Source organism: Cydia fagiglandana, chromosome 24, assembly GCF_963556715.1.
Source record: "Cydia fagiglandana chromosome 24, ilCydFagi1.1, whole genome shotgun sequence".
Taxonomy (NCBI): Eukaryota; Metazoa; Arthropoda; class Insecta; order Lepidoptera; family Tortricidae; genus Cydia; species Cydia fagiglandana.
This window is the reverse complement of record NC_085955.1, coordinates 6,060,681-6,082,941: the sequence shown is the minus strand read 5'-3', so window position 1 is coordinate 6,082,941 and position 22,261 is coordinate 6,060,681. Positions and strand designations below refer to the sequence as shown.

The 22,261-nt window shown below is 34.5% G+C and overlaps 2 protein-coding genes across 2 annotated transcripts; one reads left to right on the top strand and one right to left on the bottom strand.

Moving 5' to 3' along the window:
* Positions 1-4,129: 4,129 nt before the first annotated feature.
* Positions 4,130-21,764, bottom strand: LOC134676197 (uncharacterized). The gene is made up of 3 exons (XM_063534526.1): positions 21,604-21,764; positions 8,521-8,594; positions 4,130-4,312 (listed from the first exon to the last, which is right to left on the bottom strand). The coding sequence occupies exons 1-3, from the start codon at positions 21,692-21,694 to the stop codon at positions 4,130-4,132; spliced, it is 348 nt and encodes a 115-aa protein (XP_063390596.1). The 5' UTR covers positions 21,695-21,764.
* On the top strand, positions 11,039-11,681 carry LOC134676555 (death-associated inhibitor of apoptosis 1-like). The gene is made up of 2 exons (XM_063534946.1): positions 11,039-11,428; positions 11,547-11,681. The coding sequence occupies exons 1-2, from the start codon at positions 11,039-11,041 to the stop codon at positions 11,679-11,681; spliced, it is 525 nt and encodes a 174-aa protein (XP_063391016.1).
* Positions 21,765-22,261: the final 497 nt, after the last annotated feature.

Here is a 22,261-nt window from a genome sequence, read left to right as displayed (position 1 = left end):
TCCGGCGCACTCAGGAGGCCTCGGCGCTAATGCTCCGAGGTCGGTCTCAAAGCATTTAAATTTAATACCTGAAGCCTCAAGGTAGGTAATTGAAATAGGGAAGAAAATATATTGATAATTTTAAAGTGATCTGCGCTGACTGCGCTGCGCTCCGCCAGTTTGCGTAGGCCTTTAAGCTCTGGTTTCCTAGGATAGCGGTGCCGTAATATTAGCGGCCATCTCCATACAAAATACTACGACAACCATATTTACCCGAATTATTTTGCATGGAGACGGCCGCTATACGACGGCTCAGCTAAGTATCCTAGGAAAACCGAGATTTACTCGTACCTATTCTGTTAGAGCAGGCGTCCCTAAACTTTTCGTTATGAGGGCCACGATCATTTCTTTTCGTGGGCCGGATTGTATGGAATTTGGGCTAAATAAGCAGGCACCAAATTGACCAACCCCAACCTAAATATTGTTAATAATGTTATGTCATAAATAAGTAACCCTGGACAGTTCTGTGTCAACATAATTTAATAAAACACAAGAAATACTATATAATCTTTATTCATATAAGTTATATTTATATGTTAAGACAATAGGAACAACCAAATTTAAATCAAATATACTCCTATAAGAGCAGTATGATGCATTGGGCAATATCTATTAAACTAGAAAGCACTTTTTAGGTAGATACCTACTACGTCTATTATACAAGCAAGATGCTTTGGTAAGCGTGTGTCGAAAATGTTGCTACTCGTATAGTATGGAGTGATTCTTGTTTCATAGATATTAACCATTTTCAAAATTATCCTGTTTTAATAAAAATTATTAAGTTTTCCCCAAGGTTTATTTTTGAATTTGGAACCTCGTGTTAAGTAGGTACCTATTTAAGGCTGTGAACCTATTTAAGCACGCAGTGCTATTAATTTCTTGCGGCTTCCGCAAAACGTGTAACCTACGACACGCTTCAGCGCACGTATAGTTAAAATTTTTTGAACTGATCTTGTTCACTTACCTGTACTAACAATGGCATTGTTCTATTACAATCCTATTATCTGGTGGATGGTAAACCACAAATTAGGATAATCACCTCGTAGTAAAAGCAGATTATAACCGCCTTGAAATGTTAGTATAGATTAACGACTCTATTTCTTTAAACAATAGACTACAAAATACACTAACTAAATAATGGCTAACCTAACTTTTTTGCATTTAACCACCATCGACACTCAAAAAGAATGCACTCAGTAGAAAAACAGCTATGAGATACCATACAATTTCATTATATTATCGGCTCTATAGTCTTATCATAAGGATAAAATTGCTTTGAAGGTAAGAATAACACTTCATACGTTTTGCATTTAGAGATAACAGATGTGCCGCCAGGGTCGTACTCGCATTGTTGCAATTGATATGCACGTGGTTTATCTGTTTATGTCGGAATGTTATTTAGTGGTATTTTTTTCTGACCTATACCTAAAAGTATACCTAATAAAAGAGCGAGCGAGACACCAATAAAAAATAATTACCTGGCCTGTTATCAAATTGTGTGTGTTAAGATTATAGGCATATTTTTGTATAAGAATCTGTTGATTTTGGACACATGCGATTATTTTTTTATATATACACTTATGTAACTTTTTTTGCCTCTAGTAGCATGTAAAACATTTCGCAGATTGAATATTGATATATATTTGTATAAGAACTTGTTGATTTTGATTAAATGTGATTATTTTTGTTAACTAATGTGTATAATAAATTATTATTAATAATTATACATTTTTATCTTTCTACATATTTTATTTAACACCAGAATACGTCCCTGTCGTGGCTAAGGTGCATGTGACTTTCCAAAAGATTGAATATGATATTATCTTTTTAGACCATTTTAACCCCATTCAACAAGAAATAAGGTTTAAAATTCAATATACATGCAATGTACTTCGAACTTATTTTGTAAGTAAATTGGTTGGCGCCTACGAGAACAAAAGCAGATAATAGGATTGTAATAGAACAATGCCATTGTTAGTACAGGTAAGTGAACAAGATCAGTTCGAAAAATTTTAACTATACGTCGCACGTGCAAGACTGAAACCGCAAAAAACTAACCGCCTACTTAAAGTGTTCAATTTTGAAACAAGGCCTAATAGTGCCATGCCTTATGGGAAACGGTCGCAGAGATAGTTCAGAGCCGGAAACCGCTACCAACTTTTAGTATGTTGTTGGGCATAGCATTGGGTCTCCAAAACTGCCGGGAGACGGCGTCGCCGGCCATCTACTTCAGCGGAATGACGTCATCAAAATGACTCCCGCTTCGTTGCGAATATTGCATACTGCACCCAAACTATGCATAGCACATACACGTGTGGGGTATTAAATGAAAGCCAATTAAATAAACTATATTTTATTTCTACAAAGTGTACCAAAATATGCAACAGTTTAAGATAAATTTACAAATAAATAAAAATTACGTAAAAAAATATTCGATTATTTGGGTTTTACAACCAAACCAAAAGTCGGACGATAAAGCAATGTACTACAACATTAAAGATGACGTCTTAAGCCATACACTGATATCAATAAAATCAAAATTGGACCAAATATGTGGAAATTATGCATCAAAATGTAAATATTTGCCCATACAAATGTATAAAAGTTAAAAAAATCCAAATTGGTCATTTTCAGGATAATCCGCATAAGCTTCTAGTATGTTATTAGCAATATGACCTGGATTCTAAAACTGCCGGGAGACCATCTTTGTTGTTCCTCAGTTACAAATAATGACGTCATATAAATAATCACTGCCGAATTTCGCAAAATGTAAATTATAGCTATACCACGAGTCTCACATACACGTGAGTTACATGTAATGAAAGGTTATGGTAGGTTGCCGTTTGCATGAAACTACTGAACTGATTTTGATGAATGAGGTGTCAATTTATTTGTCTTTGTAGCCCAGGTCACAAAAGCCACATTTTAAGCGACTTTGAAAGGAGGAGATTAGGTACTTAAAGAAACAGTATTTTGCTTACTTATCAAGTAAATTATAATTTTTTTAATTATGGTTCCATTCGAAAATGTCGTTTTCATTTATTTTATGTCATGTTAATTCATTTAATACTCGATAATTGGAACTATTCTTTGCATAATATGAGCGCATTAAGGTAGAATTGTTGGCGCGCTCTAGTTTTTTTTCCATATCTTCCACAGTTTTTATCGGAAATGTAAAATTTAATCTGTGATGTATATTTAAATAACTGGTTTTTTAAATGTTATACGCAACATTTTATTGACGATTTTAGTTTAGCTATAAAATTGATATACATCTACTTTTTCCATAAAAAGTGGTATTTCTTTGTTTCTAGCTCTTAAACCGTACATTTTTTTTACAAACAATGTTTAGGTGAATCATACTAAATTTAATAACCTTTCATTACATGTAACACACATGTATGTGTGACTCATAGTATAGCTATAATTTACATTTTACGAAATTCGGCAGTGATTATTTGTATGACGTCATTATTCGTGACTGGGGGACAATAAAGATGGTCTCCCGGCAGTTTTAGGACCCAGGTCATATTGTTAATAACATACTAGAAGCTTACGCGGATTATCCTGAAAATGACCAATTTGGATTTTTTTAATTTTAATGCATTTATATGGGCAAATATCTACATTTTGATGCATAATTTCCACATATTTGGCCCAATTTTGACTTAATTGATATCAACGTATGGCGTCAGACGTCGTCTTCAATGTTGTGGTACATTGCTTTATCGTCCGACTTTTGGTTTGGTTGTAAAACCCAAATAATTGAATATTTTTTTACATGCAAATGGCTCTTAAATGGCTGAATATTTTGGTACACACTGTATAAATGAAATATAGCATATTTAACTGGCTTTCATTCAATACCCCACACAATTATGTGCCATGCATAGTTTGGGTACAATATGCAATATTCGCAACGAAACGGGAGTCATTTTCATGACGTCATTCCGCTGAAGTAGATGGCCAGCGCCGCTGTCTCCTGGCAGTTTTGGAGACCCAATGCCATGCCCAACAACATACTAAAAGTTGGTAGCGGTTTCCGGCTCTGATCTATATTCCCATAAGGCATATGACTACAAAGGTCAGTTTACTTACTCATACATTGATAAAGATATCTGAATTCACATCCGTCATGATCTTTACAAGTGATATACAAGGGTGTTAACTTTCCTTCGGGAGGTCCTTCGATAGATGGATACTCTGAAGTGGTGTTCTTTACGTTGCACACATCTACATGTTCACCGACCCACTTGTTTGGCTTGCAAGGTGTCTGGAATACATACAAAATAAGAATAACTAGGTTGAAGGCTAAGGAATAGTACATTAGGATATTATTAGTGTGTATGTATGACTCTAGGAGTGCGGATTTCGAATATTATGACGATTTTTGAATCAAGATGGCGGCCATGCACTTTGTCAGTAGTAATGGATGTCGTTTTAAGTATGGATGGTTTTAGGGAAAGCGGATTTCGAAAAATTTGTCTTAAGTCCAAACGAATAACTACAATTAACATTATTTAGTATCACTAACACCTTAAACTAATAACGCATAGACAGATAGTCCCCATACGGTGAACCTGCCAAAAGTGAAGCCGAAACACGATGGATGTGTGCGTGCGACGCTCGTGTTTTACGCTCAGCAAACACACACATATATACAAAATATGTTGCCAGTATTCATTTTCTTCTCTCAAAGTAGGGGATTTTTAACAACATCCACACTTGGTTATTAATAATTAGGAAGTGTGTAGATTCGATTTTGTAGCAAAAGCTTTTTGTTTATTTTGGGATTTATTGCATTTCTGTACTTTGTGAAATAAGGTTTAAATAAATAGCTGATAAGTTTTTACTATTTTATTTTTATTCAACAAAATAAAAGTGCATAAAATAATAAGAATACATTTAAATATGACAGAGCATATTCGACTGTGTTTAGTCGGTTTCCAATGTTTCCATATTGCGTCATTCCGATTTAGTCTAATTTTTTTCCTTCCATCTCGCAGACAGCAGATCAGTCAGAAAACTGAAACGAACATTACACATAATAAAAATAAGAAAAAAACTAAGTACCTAAATAATTAACTTAATTATAATTTTCTACAATTATACAATGAAATTCAATTGAGCGTATTTATTTTAGAATGTAGACGTCATGTCCCATTTGGAGGAAAAAATATTCACTACACTGGCAACATTTAGAAGAAATGGCAGCTGACGAAAATTTGGATTTTTGTATTTATGATTATGTAAAAATATCACTTTAAACTCGGTACTTACGCGTGAAATGTAATATCGGGCGGTTTGTTTTTATTATATTATGATGTGTTGTGACACCCATTTACTGTACAAACAACCATCTTTCCTGTAGTTTTTTATTTTTAAACGGGAGGTGTACACACACCGATTTGACTTTGAGTACTGCGACGGCCGTTCGAATACGACGATACGAGTGTGACGAGACGTCGCACTTGAAATGGCTTCACTGGGGGTGTACGGACTAGGGATCTATGCCTTATAAATCTATGACTAACACTATAGAATTATAAATAACAATAATTTTTAAGAAAAAAAAACCGACTTCGATGGGGGCCGGTGAAAGATTATTGTCGATGGTGCACTATGTAGAAATGGAGGTAACCCATGTAAAACCACCCACTTTTCTACTAGCATTTCGCTTCTGTAAGAACCCAATCCACTCCTCTGATAGCAGTTCGGTTCTGTGAGGATCGCAGTTCGAACCTAATCAAACTCACTTTTCAAGTAGCATATCGTTTCTGTAAGGCTCGCAGTTCTAACCTAACCTAACCTAGCCCTTGTTCGGTTCTGTGAGGATCGCAATTCAAACCTAACCTAACCCACTTAACGGCGCATGCGGTGCGGTGTATGGGGGTTTGAGCGGGTGGCGCTAGTAAGATTGGCATCATCTTACTTTATACCTACATTTTATGGTAGGTAATCATAGTGGTTTTCTGGGTCAAGGTCCGGGTCTGAGTCCGGGTCCGAGTCCAGGTCCGAGTCCGGGTCCGAGTCCGTGTCCGAGTCCGGGTCCGAATCCGGGTCCGAGCCAGGGTCCAAGTCCGGGTCCGAATCCGGGTCCGAGTCCAGATCTGAATCCGGGTCTGACTCCAGGTCCGGGTCCGGGTCCGGGTCCGGACCGGATCCGGGTCCGGGTAACCGGATCAGGGTGTGAGTCCGGTTCTGGGTCCAAGTCCGTGTCCGAGTACGGGTCCAAGTTCGGTTCCGAGTCCGGGCCCAAATCCGGGTCCGATTCGGGTCCGAGTCCAGCTCCGGGTCCAGGTCCGAACCGGATCCGGGTATGAGTCCGGTTCTAGGTCCGAGTCCGGGTTGCAGTCCAAGTCAAAATCGAAATTCAAAATCAACAACCGTGTACTATGCGTCATTGAAGAGTTTTGTTCTGGTCATCATCAGCAGTTCCACTTCATCAAATGCGACAGTTTTTAATTTAAATGCTTGATTTTATAATGAAAATATAAAGAAATCTATACGTATGCCTTTAATATTTGAGGAGTTCCCTCGATTCCTTATGGATCCCATCATCAGAACTCGAGCTTGACAAAAAGGTGGCTTAAAAACTTAACTTGCTTAACAAACATAACGAAGAGGAAAAATCACCAAACGTGTACTATGCGTCATTGAAGAGTTTTGTTCTGGTCATCATCAGCAGTCCCACTTCATCAAATGCGACAGTTTTTAATTTAAATGCTTGATTTTATAATAAAAATATAAATAAATCTATAAGTATGCCTTTAAGATTTGAAGAGTTCCTTCGATTCCTCATGGATCCCATCATCAGAACTCGAGCTTGACAAAAATGTGGATTAAAATCTTAACTTGCTTAACAAACATAACGAAGACGACAAATCGCCAAACGTGAACTATGCGTCGTTGAAGAGTTGCCTTCTGATCATCATCAGCAGTTCCTCTTCATCAAATGTCACTTTTTTGGATGTATATGCTTCATTTGTTGATAAAAACCCAAAAATCACTATATGTATGCCTTTAAGATTTGAGGAGTTCCCTCGATTCCTCATGGATCCCATCATCAGAACTGGGTTTTGACAAAAACGGGATCAATAATGTATACAGATTATACATACAATCAAAAAAAGAAATTTTAAAATCGGTCCAGGAATGACGGAGATATGGAGTAACAAACATAAAAAAAAATAAAAAATAAAAATAAAAAAACAACCGAATTGATAACCTCCTTCTTTGAGATTTGGAAGTCTGTTAAAAATATTAATAGACAACGGCGATATTTATTACTGATTCTTATTACCGGTAAGATTGTATTAATTTTGGTTGGAAATAATATTATTTTTATGGGTCGGGTCCAAAAAACATTTTTGGATAAAGTGAATATTTTCGGATATAAGTACCTACCCAAACTTATAAACTGAAATAAATGTCATATACAGTGGAACCTGGATAATTGCAATCTCAAGGGACCGGCCAGTTTTTGTCAATTAACCAGGTTTTTCATTTAAGCAGGTCGTGCCAATTAACGAGGTCCAAAAAATCGTTGTGTCAATTATAGAGGTTTTCATTAATAGAGGTTGCGTTCTGACAGATTTCTTTTATGGAGGTGCAAATAAACATTTAAAGTAGATTTTACACGCTTACGTTTTGTGTTTCTGGTCTATATATTGCTTCTGTCTATACTTGCACTTTTACACTACATTAATTACCACTTTCTTTTCTTATCATTTGGGTTTAAAAAAATCCCTTGAATTGTAGAAGAAAGATTTATTAGAATGTAAAAAACATACTTTGTTTTTTATTGATCAAAACTATTTCACCTACAACAGGCTGTTTATAGATACCCAATAAATAAATTGAATTCTGGATGGAGATATAAATAAAATGATCATTGCTATTAAAATATTGTTTATGCTGTCTACAACTACATTATTTCAATTACAGAGGTAAGAAGTAAGACTCGTTTCAATAATAGAGGTAAAAACAAGATCAAAAATAACGGATTTTTTAGCACAGTGTCAATTATAGAGGCCTTAAGTTGCGATGTGGTCAATTACAGAGGCAAAATTACGAAAACCCCAAAAATCTAGATTGCAATTATAGAGGTTCCAAAATTTCAATTATAGAGGCCTTATGGTCTCTAGGGACCGGGACCGGACTTTTGGTTGCAATTATTGAGGTTTTCCATTTATCCAGGTGCCAATTAACCAGGTTTCACTGTACTTACTAAGAAAAAGTGACCAAGGCCTCCTCCACAGGCTGGCCAGGCCAGGTTCCAGCCTGGGGCACTGGATAGTATAGGACATTTATTTTAGTTTATAAATCATATAGTAGTGTTCCTACTTGAAATAAAAACAAATTAAAATATTTTCACAAAATAATTTACATAATTTGTTCTAATACCCTTACTTTTTCGACCAATGGCTTAAAATAAAAAAAATATTTGGCTTATAATTTTAACAACAGTAAAAATCTTACTTTAATGAAGTTTTGTCTTGACTTCCCGTATGGAATTATCCGGGCACCATCAAATATGTGGTCGCCTACAGAACCTGCAAATAAACATTGATTATTATGCCTTTAATTTTATTATACCTTTAATAACAAAAAAATAACCGAAAACACATTTTTTTAAAGAAATTCTCCCCTCGGTATCATCTTGGGTCGTCCCATTCGTTTTTCGTCAAGTTCTTAAATTAGTCCTATTCTGCTTACGTCACGCATTCTACATTGAAAGCCACCGACGAATGTAGAATGGGTGACGAAAGCAAAATAGGACTAATTTAAGAACTTGACGAAAAACGAATGGGACGACCCAAGACGATACCCTCCCCTCTTCCCTATATTATGGAACTTTTAGGAACTAGGCCCAGACTGTGCATGTGTTATTTTAAACGTCATAATCTCATAGAACTTTGTCTATCAAAATTGCTAGGTACCAACCTACAGATGTAGTGCATAATTATCAAGGCCCCTACGTTTTCTGTTCTCTTTGACGGCGCAGCAATTAGTATCATTTCTCTCTCCTCGCTCTTTTAAAAATGCCATTTGTCAAAAAAGGACAACCATACTGTTGACAAGGTGAACTTCAAATCAAATGTTGCCTTTTTTGATGCATCCAGGCTGTGTATGTGAGCAGAGATGCGAAAAATACTTTATAAAAAGTATTTAAATACAAAATACAAATACTTCCTTGATAAGATAATACTATTTCAAATGCAAAATACAAAATAGTTTTTGAATTTGTATTAAAATACGAAATAGGGATTTTCAAAATACTTTTTTAAAATACAAATACTTTTCGATAAAAGGTACTCTGAGTAGTGAATACCTAGTCTGAATTAAAAAGTATTACTCGGAATTTCCGAGTTGAAAATACTCTTTATTCTTTGAAATCAAGCCTCTATCTAAAGTGCAAATTTCTAGTTGTTTGCTCATTTTAACCGGTAGGATGTAGGTATGGATGATGGTTTTTATAGGCCAACATTTAAAGCATTAATTTGTAATGTTTCACAGCTAGTATAATGCCTCTCGTTAGTGTGATGAAAAGTCTTGTTTGTGTTTTACCAGGGCAGAAAAGTTTGTTCTCCTCTCGTGCCTTGAAACCCTCCCAACACTCAAGATTCCACTTTTTTAACCACTCGCTACGCTTGTGGTCATGTGCGACGTTACTAAACAGATTCAACAGTTCCATGTTAAAAGAATGAGAGAGTTGCCAGGATTGTAACATCAGAAGAGATTGTAACTCCTACCTGGTCTACATTACCAGCGGCGTAGCGTATGTGTTTGCCGCCCGGGGCCGATCAGAAATTAGCCGCCCCGTTTATGATAAAAAATGTTAAAATAAAACTTTTTTTTCTTGGCTGGCAATCATTTATATAATTATTTAAGCAGGTATTTTAAGTATTTAGTATATTACGTTATATTATGATGGTTTGTGTTTATTTAATTTAGTTTTGATAAATAAATCAACTTGCCTAAACAATTATATTTCAGAAATAAAACCATGTACATAAATGACATAACATATTATAGGTCAGGAAATGAATGCTCAAAAAACGCTGTAGAGGGAAATGTTAGGAACACAATTTTTGACTCCGTAACTTTATTTGGACTAGTTAGGAGTGAATATATCAAAAGTCCCCGGCTGTAGCCCCGGTGCTGTTTATCAAGATAAAATTATATCATTTATATCAAGATAAAATTATAGGATAGGATATCGAGATAAAATTAAAATCCCTAAATAAACTTTCAAGAGCGGGTATCTCAAAAACTATTCAAGATATCGAAAAACTTGACTGGATAAAACTTGTAACTAATTTTATTAGCTTTCGGTTTGTCTTAGTATTCATGTCGATAAGACGCAAAGTTTCCAAGATATTAATGAAAAACCGAAAAATTCGTCCTTCTTTCCCCCCTCTACCCCCTCAGCATCGGGGCTACGGCCGGGGACTCTTGATATGTTCACCTCCTAACTAGTCCAAACAAAGTTACGGAGTCAAAAATTTGTAGTGTAGTCAGATCATACACAGCTGCTATCAGCTGATACAGCTGATACTTGATGCCTATCTCCCATATATGTATTTTACTACTTTATAGAACATTAAGTTAACGATGCCATAAACCTTGACTTACTGTAATTTATTATACAATGTTTAATGACCATTGCCATAACTTCCACTCGATTAAACCTGTTAAAACCTTAGTATATAAGGCGAGCGCTTTCTACCAATATATTCAGTATTTACTCGACTCTTGTGTTATCATTATAACCCCTGAACGCCGAACACTTCATGGCGACCCTGCCAGGCGGGCTGCTCGAGGATTAGCCCGAACACTTCATGGCGACCCTGCCAGTCGGGCTGCTCGAGGCAGCCCCGGCTTAGACGCCGCCCAGCCGCCCAGCCAGCCAGTAAGCCAGCCAGCCAGCCAGCCAACCAGCCAACCAGACCCGCCGCCTCTACCAACACCGCCTGTGCCCAACAGCAAACACCAGATGACTACAGGCCAGGACGAGTGCGGCATGTGCGCGCCGCCCGCCACCGGCGCCAGTGTGCTCCCCAAACCCCACCCGCACCCGCGCTACAACAACAAGGCCGCCCGGCTCCGCACCTTCAAAGACTGGCCCAAGAGCATGAAGCAGAAACCCGAGGAGCTCGCCGAGGCCGGCTTCTACTACACCGGCCAGAGCGACAAGACCAAGTGCTTCTACTGCGACGGAGGACTCAAGGACTGGGAGGAGGACGACGTCCCATGGGAGCAGCACGCGCGTTGGTTCGACCGGTGCGCGTACGTTCAGCTCGTCAAGGGAGAAGATTACGTCCAGAAGGTCATGAGCAGCCAAAAAGGAAAAGTCATCATTGCTCCGAACAAAGCGTCCAACAGCGCAAGCACTAGCCAAGCTCACAGCGGCACAGGGGCAATGATAACAATAATAATAACGGTGGATACCACGGGACAGAAAGCCACAACAAGAACAGTCCAGTGGGCCACAAAAACACCAGGTATTCACCGTCGACCCCAACTACCAACTCGGCCGGATCACCAGCCACCTCATGGACATGGCAGAGCCCACACTTCCAGGAGACAATACCGAAGCCGTCACGTATACCGCAGCCAAACGCAAACCTAACAAGTAAGCAAGCACACCAACTACTTAAGGATTTTTTTTTCTCGTCTTATTAAAATTATCAGTTAAAATTATCATTAAGGATAATATTAATCAAATTCATAATCTATCTATCTATGTAAAGATAGATCTATAATCATAATTATGTATAATCTATTCTTTAAACATGCAGATCCATCTGCGAGCGATATTTCAATTTCTACTATCTATTTATCTATTAATAAAATTATAATTAGTTTGCGATTACTACTTGATGACGAAAAACAAGACATGAATATATGTTAAAAAAAAATATATATTCACCAGTTGACGATAAATAATAATTATTAAAATAAAACAAGTAATAAAACATACATCTAGATAAAATTAAATATCAACAACTTATTAAAATAAAACAAGTAATAAAACATACATATAGATAAAATTAAATACCAAAAACTTGCAAAGATAAAACAATTAATAACACAAAAACATTTTCTAATAACCATCAATAAATTTAACCGAGGCATCATTCGTTAAATTTTAAAACACATAAACAAAATTAAAACAAACAAAACACATATAAGGCGTCGCATGGTTAACTCAAACAGCTTTATACAATCAGCAATTTTTAATAACTGAGACGGGGGTGCATTCCATTATTTCCATCTTTACAATTAACTTAACATATATATCTTCATATAGGTATCTAAAACACCACAATAAAAAAAAAACACCTCAACAATAATATTATTTAGCATCGATTAAAACATAACAAACCCATTTCCCAACGTAAAGACAAAACCACTATCACACTAACCCAACATTAACTTGGACTAACTGACAAACACTAGAATCTATTATTCCACACATAAAACGGCATCACTTATTATCTTTACAAATTATTATCCAATTTAACGTTCAAAAACTTAGCTTTCACACCATTTGGTTTTCAATACGTAACATATTTAATATATTTTTGCAAAGGCCCTCTTAACCAGTTACAAATTAATTTCATGTTTTCCAAAAGAAAAGCAAAAAAAAACCCCAATCAAATCATTTCGCTATTACAATCAATCAATCAAACTTTTATTGGTAAATTAAAAGTATTTTACATGTCAACACTTTATTACAATTACAAAACACATTATTATTTTATACATGAAAACATTACTTACACAGAATATTATTATTATTTTAGATCAAATAATTTCAACTTACATATACGACTTTAATACCTTTAATGCGAATTATAAACTCTATATTTTTTTTTATTATTATCTGATCAATTTGCAAATTTGATTTCAATTTTTTTTAAATAACGGTATAACTTATTTCTATGACATGTAGTCAATCAGAATAAATATTTTGTTTTTAAATCTAAAGTAAATAAATAACAATCTTACATTAACATACGTTAACTTACATTTATATATCAATAATATTCAGTCCACGGATCTATTACTCAACTAATTAGAAATTGCATAAAAATAAGAAAATGCCATCAGCCAGTCCCCACTCTCATAATAACCAAATATAAGGGAAAATACAAAAATTTAATTAAGAAAATCAATATTCACATCCAACAAATTACCAATAAAAACAAAACATACAAAGTAACACAAACATATCAACACTAGCTACTAATCAACTTAAACATATGATATGATTAATGGGATGCACCAGACTCGTGAAGGCCGCGTCACGCGTGCTCGTCACACGTCACCCAATACGGATGAACAAGCAACACATGCTATGTCATCTCAAATTTCGAGTACCTACCTACAGAGAAAGAAGAAAAATAAATAACCATAAACAGTTCATACACTTGACGCATTATTAGAGTTCCAACTAAAAAATAGTTTACAACATATAATATGAAAATTAAGGCGTCAATTAATATACGAGTTGGTATAAAATGAATATAAGGAAAGACAAATAAATAAAATAAAAGGGAAGGAAAAATATAAATATCACATTGAGAGAGCTAAATCACATAAGTGTTGCAACCATTAGCCTGATCAACTAAAATTTATTGTGACTCTTATATGCTTTGAGTTTTCAAAATGACGATTTCCTTTCAAAATGGGGTAGCTCGTGGAATTAAATAATGTAAGCAAGGTACACCAGGATACAACCAGGCAATAACCCTTGAAACCTGACCATGATTCGATCGAGCATCAATCGTGGAGACTCCTTGGGCACACGGAAAAGTTTTTTTTGCTGTTCCGATGTGTGAAAACAACTGTCTGGCAATACATATTAACGCGTAATATGTATTAGCGCGCTATAATAAATAATGTCCATGCAAACAATTGCATGTTGATTTTTGTATCCTTAATAAATATGTTTTATGTAAAAAAAAAGGTCGGCCGACCGAGAGCGCTAACTATTAAAAGCTTTGAGCTTTGAGCGCTGTGTACTTTTTAAAAGACAGGTGACAAGTATCACAAAGTCAGCTTACAATTATTAGGTCACAATGCAGACATTACAAAATGGCTCATTGGCGATCAATTATTACACAATGCAGACATTACAAAATGGCTCATTGGCGATTAATTATTACAATAATAAATAATTTTCCACAAATCACGAGCAATAATTCTGATGAAAAATTAAATTGAAATAAATGAAAAACCCCAGGGAAAATAATACACATTATAACACATCAGAATAATATTTTTCTTTTACAAGCACTGAATCCTTGAGACATCATGATAGGGTCGGGTTACCTTGCATGGAGGTCCTTGGACACATAGTATGTTTATAAATATAAACATGTGTTAAAAAAAAACAGCCTGTAAAAAAAAAAAAAAATAAGTACATATAAAAATCTGATATAGCATTATACTATACATATAAATAAATAAAAAAAACAACTATCAATCAAAACAGAGAAGAAAATAAATAAATAATACAATAAATTACGTACTAAACATGTTTATGAATAAAATAAAATTAAAACAAAGAAGTCAAAGAACATTAATTAAATAAAAAAAAAAAAAAGTAATACCAACATTAAATAAATACCTACAATTACAGTGATAATAATAAACAAATCAATTAAATAAAAAAAATACTTAATTAAAAATAAGTTAAATTAATGAAAAAAAAACAATTAAATCACAAAAAAAAATACCTTACATGTAAATACAATACACGTTGTATTGTGTCCATAATATAATTATAAATTAATGAATTAATGACCAGTTTGAATGTCGAAGAAAATTCGCAAAGATACCTAACAACCTATTTACCATACCCACAATAGGTCAATGTAATAATAATAAAAAAAACACATACTTATATAAAATAAATAAAATAATACAAAACTTATTTCACTCCAAAGAATACCACTTAATTTAAAAGTTTAGAGTATTGTATTATACTACAATACGAGTTTTGCGTCACCAATGTAGAAAAATCCTTTTAACCACATAGTTATTATTACCCAATGTATAAAAGAGCCATATACTGTTATTCAAAATCAGGGTACAAATATTAGCATTAAGTAAGAACATATTGTAAAAAAAAAAAAACCAGCCATGCAGCACACTACACACACATAATGCAACCCTTACATTGTCAATGACATATTATCAAAATTATAAATCAATTTTTCAAATCATTACACTTTTCGGCATCTAAAAATATCAGTTTACACTGAACCGTAATTATACATAACAGAGACTAAGGTCAAAATTTAAAAATATTAGTATCAGGAAAAGAAAACATTGTACACCAAAACAGAACAAAGCACTATTTCTAGTAGAACTCACCTTTTCAGCACACCAGACACATACACACACAAACACACAAGTCAAATTCAAACGTAATTACAAGTTCCATGATCGACCGACACAAATCCGCGAAGCAAGCGACGGAACTAATCTGATAATCTAACAATCCACATTTCTTATTTTACAAATGCAATTTAAAACCGATCACCTTTAAACTTACCAAGCCGACAGAATCCAAAAAAGGATCCCCATCTTCCTTATTACAACATAAGAAAGCAAGCAACGCATTGTTTACAGTAGTATATCTAATGTTACATAGGAATAATTATAAGTAAGAGACATACTAAATGTCAAAACCGCACTTATAGCTATAAGATAAATAATGTAACAGAAAACCTAACATCCCATCGCATACCACCATCCATATAAGGAACCACTATCTCCATGACACAGATAATTAATCAATAATGCCTAACAAATTAAATATCATAATAACAGTTTCAATAACAGTAAACACATGTTAATGTAACAATGTATTTCATAACCATATAAGGAACATGTAATCTTAGAAATAAGCATGTAAGCAAATTGTATATCCAAATAGCATTAAGATTTTTATTATATTCATAATTTTAAGAACCAATATGTATACCATAGATATAAGTTCACTTAAGCCAAAAAATAATACTTGTTATATATTTTATCGTCTTAAAAAAAAAAAACGGGAAAGCTGTAGTGTAGTCAGATCATACACAGCTGCTATCAGCTGATACAGCTGATACTTGATGCCTATCTCCCATATATGTATTTTACTACTTTATAGAACATTAAGTTAACGATGCCATAAACCTTGACTTACTGTAATTTATTATACAATGTTTAATGACCATTGCCATAACTTCCACTCGATTAAACCTGTTAAAACCTTAGTATATAAGGCGAGCGCTTTCTACCAATATATTCAGTATTTACTCGACTCTTGTGTTATCATTATAACCCCTGAACGCCGAACACTTCAAATTGTGTTCCTTGCATTTCCCTCTATACCTTCTTATTGCTCGGCCTATCTATTATTAGAAATAACAATCATTTTATAATTTTTTCAAGTTCAAGCAAAGAACCGAAACATGATCTTCGACGTCATTGGGAGTTTCAGAAAATAGTGTACCCAATTAGCGTGAGTTGTTAAGAAAAGTTAATCACTGTCAGTTTTGTGACGATAATAAAATTAAGCATTATATTTCAATGGAAACTTGGTTTAAGCTGTTAGCAATATTATAATGTAAAAAAATGCAAAAAGTTAATCCCATGAAGATTTCATATGGTTAATTGTCGTCATAAAACTGACAGCGATTAACTTTTCTTAACTAGAGTCTTGTTAATGAAAGTTGTTAACGAAACCTGCAAAATTTCAAAATATCTATAATATGTATGTATATTATAAAAATTATGCAATCCTTGTGATGCCTGCTGTAGATTTTTTTGATATTACCGCGTTTTTGCATGTTCACCTTTCATTGGGGATACTATTTTCTGAAAACTCCTCATTACACCTTTCAACATAAGTTCATAGTGTTAACTGCTGCTCTGGCTTCTTTATTTGTTATCAAGCTAACAGTAAATTAAATACTGACCGATAGTGAATAAAAATAACGAACACAGCAGTGTTACTTAGAAAGTTTAATAAATGTGTCTATTCCTTGCACGTGCAACTTGTGCAAGGCACAAACAATAGATAGAAGACCCGAACATTTTTTTGGATTTTATTGCTATGAGTTCGGGAGATTCCAAGTAAGACGTCATTATAAATTTTGCTAATTACGATTTACGGAGTCTGCTCTTTGAAATTCGTGTATAAATAAGTAACTACTGTCAATACCTCGCAGGGAATTAACATTTTGTTCGAGTTACGGAGTCGAAATAATCCTATGTTTACCGCGTTTTTCTATTTAAGTATTTTAAGTATGAGAAAAAACGTCAATGACTGAGAATTACGACTTCGCATTATCGAGATCACACTGTATTTCCAAAATAAAACGGATACATATTATGTACCTACTAATTACTCGGTAGCTCGGCACCTAATTCTAAGGTAGATATTGTACCTAGTTTACGCACATACGCCTAAAACTTTCAAACTTGGAATATATGTAATTACATTTAAATTACTCAACATTTAAATACAATAAAAATAAGTACTACGTACTTACCTTTCGACAATAATTCAATAACAATTCGCAAATCGAATCTATTATTTGTTTCCGTAAATATTGCACTTTGCACTACACTTGCACTGTTCTCAAACTCGAAACAAATGACGAACTTTGTTTGTTGTCATCCCTGTCATTAGTAAACAGTTGACATAAGTTCGAGAAATAAAAAAACCCACACATTCCAAAATAAGGTTTAAAGTTATAAAAATAAGGAGTAATATTGTATAGTATAGTAAAACAGACCCTTTTAGCTCTTTCACCATCGCTCTTTCGTCCGTTCGTGTGTAAGCTCGGCGGGCGCTCGGGATGCCGCGCTCCGGCCGGCATTGACAGCAATATCGATATCCGCACCGCCGCCTCGCGACGTTCGCGCCATCGGTTTTTGAAAATCGTGATTTCTTAATTTTTTTATTTTTTAAATGCCGTGTTTGCCGCCCCCGCTTATGTGCCGCCCGGGGCTATGGCCCCCCTAGCCCCCCCCACGCTACGCCTCTGTACATTACCTACCTACTATAAAGAATTCTGTATTTTGAAAATAGAAAATAGGTCCCAAAAACTATTTCAAATAAAATACAAAATAGTTTTCTTCAAAAGGTACCTATTTAAATACAAAATACAAAATAGGTATTTTGCATTTTGTATTTGCATTTCAAATACAAGTATTTCAAATAAGTCACATCTCTGTATGTGTGCGTAAATACGTGTACGTGTGCTCTTTTAGGGATGTGAAAAGTCGATTTTAATCGTGTTATGTATCGATAAACGCTACACAGCGGAACGAAATAGCTATTAATTGAAGCTTCAATATCTTCGTTAAACATACACATTAGGGTGGAGCGAAATTCTTTTTTTTGGATTTTGGTTTTCTAATAGTGACAAAAAGTTGCCTTTAGGGTTTAAGATAAGAAGTTATTATGACGACTTTACTATCAAAAGGGAGTAAGTGCCTCCGCAAGGTCAATGAACTTTTGTACGAAAAATGTTAGTTCTGTATATAGCACCAACTTTGTTTAAGGATTATTTGGATTTAAAATGACAAATTTAGCTTTTTTGCTTATTATTTATTCTTTTTTATTTAAAGTTATTATTTTAGGTGAATAAAAAGTTCAATCAGGCATTCACTTCTATATTAATTATTGATTATACCAGTAGTCAAATATAGGCCGTATCCACTGCAATGACGTTTATTTGAAATATAGTCAAATTGACCCAGTAGAGGTCAAAATGTATGTTTTATGTCTTCATTATATCAGCGATGAAAGTGAATCCATGCTATTGCAAAATATAAATACCAATTTGACGAAATTTCCTGCGAATTCCAGTTTTCTATCTGATGATTAAGTGGAGGAGGGATACATATCGCTTTGGCTTTAAATATTGATTACAATATTATAAATACACAATTATATATTTTTTTATATTATATTTCTGACTTATTTATCAAAGTTGATTATTTATGTTTTCAGAAGACACTTAGTTTGTCGTTGTATATACTTTTATGGGAATTAATCACGTTTAACATCTTGTCGTCATGAAGTGGGTTCAAATATATTGCAGAACTTTTTATGAAGTAAAAATAAAAGAAAAAACTCTTTGAACACCTAAATGTATTCCAATCTACATATTTATCTAAAGTAAGAACCTTTTAAAAACAAAGGAAAACAATTATTTAACATACATATGAGAGTAAATGTTGCTTATACTCAGGTAGTGTTAGTAGTTTCTTCTTAGGTATTTGAAACCATTTATTATAGTTTATTTAACTAAAAAATGGATAATATCGAAGAGGGAAAACATATTTTTATGATATTCAATAATCAATACAACACATCATGTTTTATTTTTGATTTCAATTATTTTCACTTTAGCGATGTTGATACTGCCCGTAATGGATTTTCAAGGCCCATTTCATCAAGCAATATTATTTTTATTTATAATTGATACTTATATTTTTATTAAATATTTGTTTACTAAGGTGCTTAGGATAACTGTATAATTAAATATTTAGGCAGGAAATAAAGCTTTATATAATTTTTGATGGTTACACCGTGTCACGTTTTTTCCACTTCTTTAAATATTTTGAAGGTGATGCGGAGGCACAAGATGACGTCATAAAAAAATATAAAAAATCACACAATATACTCTCACCATAAGACAACTTTTCCGCACTATTAGAATTTAATCTACAAAAAAAAATTTTTTTCCATACTAGCGCGCTCCACCCTAATACACATATTTGAAATGCTAATGAATAATAAATATATTAGAATATAATAAAATTATTCAATTATTGCGAAACATATATTTTAGTACGTATTTATGTATTTTAAATATCTGAACTTTCCCTTGGTTCCCTGCTGGAGCGTGATGATAAAATTGTGATCTGATAACCACAAAAAAAAAGCGTTTTTGTTCATTTTAGGTATCATTAAACCTTTGAAGTAAAATTAAAATTGCAAGAAATGTCGATAGTTTATCGACATGGCTACAGCAAGGTGGTGTTAAATTGTTTTTCTACTCCCGTACTTTTATTTGTCATTTAAAGGGTCGTGCACACACCTTTAAAACCCTACCTTATAGTTGTCAAGACAAGTCTATAGTCTATTCCCCAAAAAAAGAATTTGTGCATACACGCAGTATCTTTTTGGCGATTTTACGATACTTCGTGTAATGACCACTTAAAAAATATTGAGTGAAATACAGTGTTGCCAACCTTATTTTAAATGTCATCTCTGACAAATAAGTGAACCATAGACATGTTCTTTTTTATTTCATTCAGTCATTCATTCTTTTCCCGCCCATATCCTCCATTTTTGCTACTGGCTACTTCTTAAATTAAAAAGATTTGTTAAATTTTCAATTTTATTTCAAAGTAAGTGCTTGGTCGTAAAAAAAGTATTGTATGCAACGTTGTTTAACTGAGTCAAAAAATACTCGTGGCGTCTTTATTAACAATTTTCGGCTTCGCCTCAAATTGTTACTCACGCCACTCGCCTTTTAGGGTTCCGTAGCCAAATGGCAAAAAACGGAACCCTTATAGATTCGTCATGTCTGTCTGTCTGTCTGTCTGTCTGTCCGTCCGTATGTCACAGCCACTTTTTTCCGAAACTATAAGCATTACACTGTTGAAACTTGGTAAGTAGATGTATTCTGTGAACCGCATTAATATTTTCATACAAAACTAGAAAAAAACAATAAATTTTTAGGGTTCCCCATACATAGAACTGAAACTCAAAAAATTTTTTTTCATCAAACCTATACGTGTGGGGTATCTATGGATAGGTCTTCAAAAATGATATTGAGGTTTCTAATATCATTTTCTTCTAAACTGAATAGTTTGCACGAGAGACACTTCCAAAGTGGTAAAATGTGTGTCCCCCCCCCCCTGTAACTTCTAAAATAAGAGAATGATAAAGCTAAAAAAAATATATAATGTAGATTACCATGCAAACTTCCACCGAAAATTGGTTTGAACAAGATTTGGTAAGTAGTTTTTTTTTAATACGTCATAAACCGTAAACCGCAATTTTATTATGTTACTTGCTGTTACGGAACCCTTCATGAGCGAGTCCGACTCGCACTTGGCCGCTTTTTGACCTCTCTTAAACAACGGTTGCATAAAATACTATAATTGTACGCTAAACAAAAGTGGCAACAGTGACAGCTTGTTGAGACGGGATCTCTAATAATTATTTACCATCGTATTTTCACGGAAACGTTTGAACGCGTCTTGCTATTTCAGTAAGTCTCGATACAAAAAGAACTGAGGTTGACAGAAGTAACATGACAAATACGAACGTTTCCGAGAAAATTCGATGGACAACAATTATGCACTACATCTGTAGCTTGGTCTAATCTAACTCTATGCCCTTTCCCGGGCCTCAAACTGATCTATATTGGTTCAACAAGGGTGAAGAGGTAACATACAGATAGGTACAAGTACTACATACTTCGTAAACTTCAATTGCGAGGTATCATTATACGTAAATAATGTACTAACCAATGTCCTTTGAGACGCATTTTTGATCGTCGGTGAAGGCAGCGACTACGGTGAGCAGCGCGATGAGCGCAAGCGAGCGAACGAGCGGCATGGTAGCGAGACTGAAATTCCAACAGATCAAAACCTTGGTTGGCTCTCTGTTGCTACTGCCAACGTTTTATATAACACCGGCCTTAGCCAATCGCTTAACTCAATTTGTTCGATGATATTGCAATTAAGCAATTAACCGAGTCAAATTAAATCATATTTTGAAAAGGCCATAAACCAGCCATTCTCAAAGTGTGCTCCGCGGAGCCCTAGGTCTCCGCAAAGCCTTTGTAGGAGCTTCGTTAAAAAAAACAAAATCCAGCTCTTCTATGGGTGGTCCACAGTGAGCCCGGTAACGATTTTAGAGCACAAAAAATGTAAAATTTATAGATTGAGGGTCGGTTGCACGAAACCGTCTGTCACCTTTAAAGCGTTAGGATTTTTTATAATAGTCTGTTGAGTGATGTTGATCAGTCTGTTAAGTGTGGTTGGTGCAACTGGCCCTTAGTCGTTGAAACTGTACACCTTTTGTTAGGTATGTAATAGAAATAACAAGTACAGTGGGGCTACCGCGAAAACCGAAATTCGCAAATTGCGGGGATTTTTCTCTGTCACTCTAATTACGCCTTCG

What these genes read in the sequence shown, in the direction of transcription:
- LOC134676197 (XM_063534526.1), bottom strand. Translation starts at nt 21,694, where the DNA reads ATGCCGCTCGTTCGCTCGCTTGCGCTCATCGCGCTGCTCACCGTAGTC. An exon ending in ATGCGTCTCAAAGGACATTG is followed by an intron (nt 8,595 to 21,603) that starts GTTAGTACATTA and finishes GTTTATTTGCAG; the next exon opens with GTTCTGTAGGCGACCACATA. An exon ending in CAAGACAAAACTTCATTAAA is followed by an intron (nt 4,313 to 8,520) that starts GTAAGATTTTTA and finishes TATGTATTCCAG; the next exon opens with ACACCTTGCAAGCCAAACAA.
- LOC134676555 (XM_063534946.1), top strand. Translation starts at nt 11,039, where the DNA reads ATGACTACAGGCCAGGACGAGTGCGGCATGTGCGCGCCGCCCGCCACC. An exon ending in CGAACAAAGCGTCCAACAGC is followed by an intron (nt 11,429 to 11,546) that starts GCAAGCACTAGC and finishes CAAAAACACCAG; the next exon opens with GTATTCACCGTCGACCCCAA.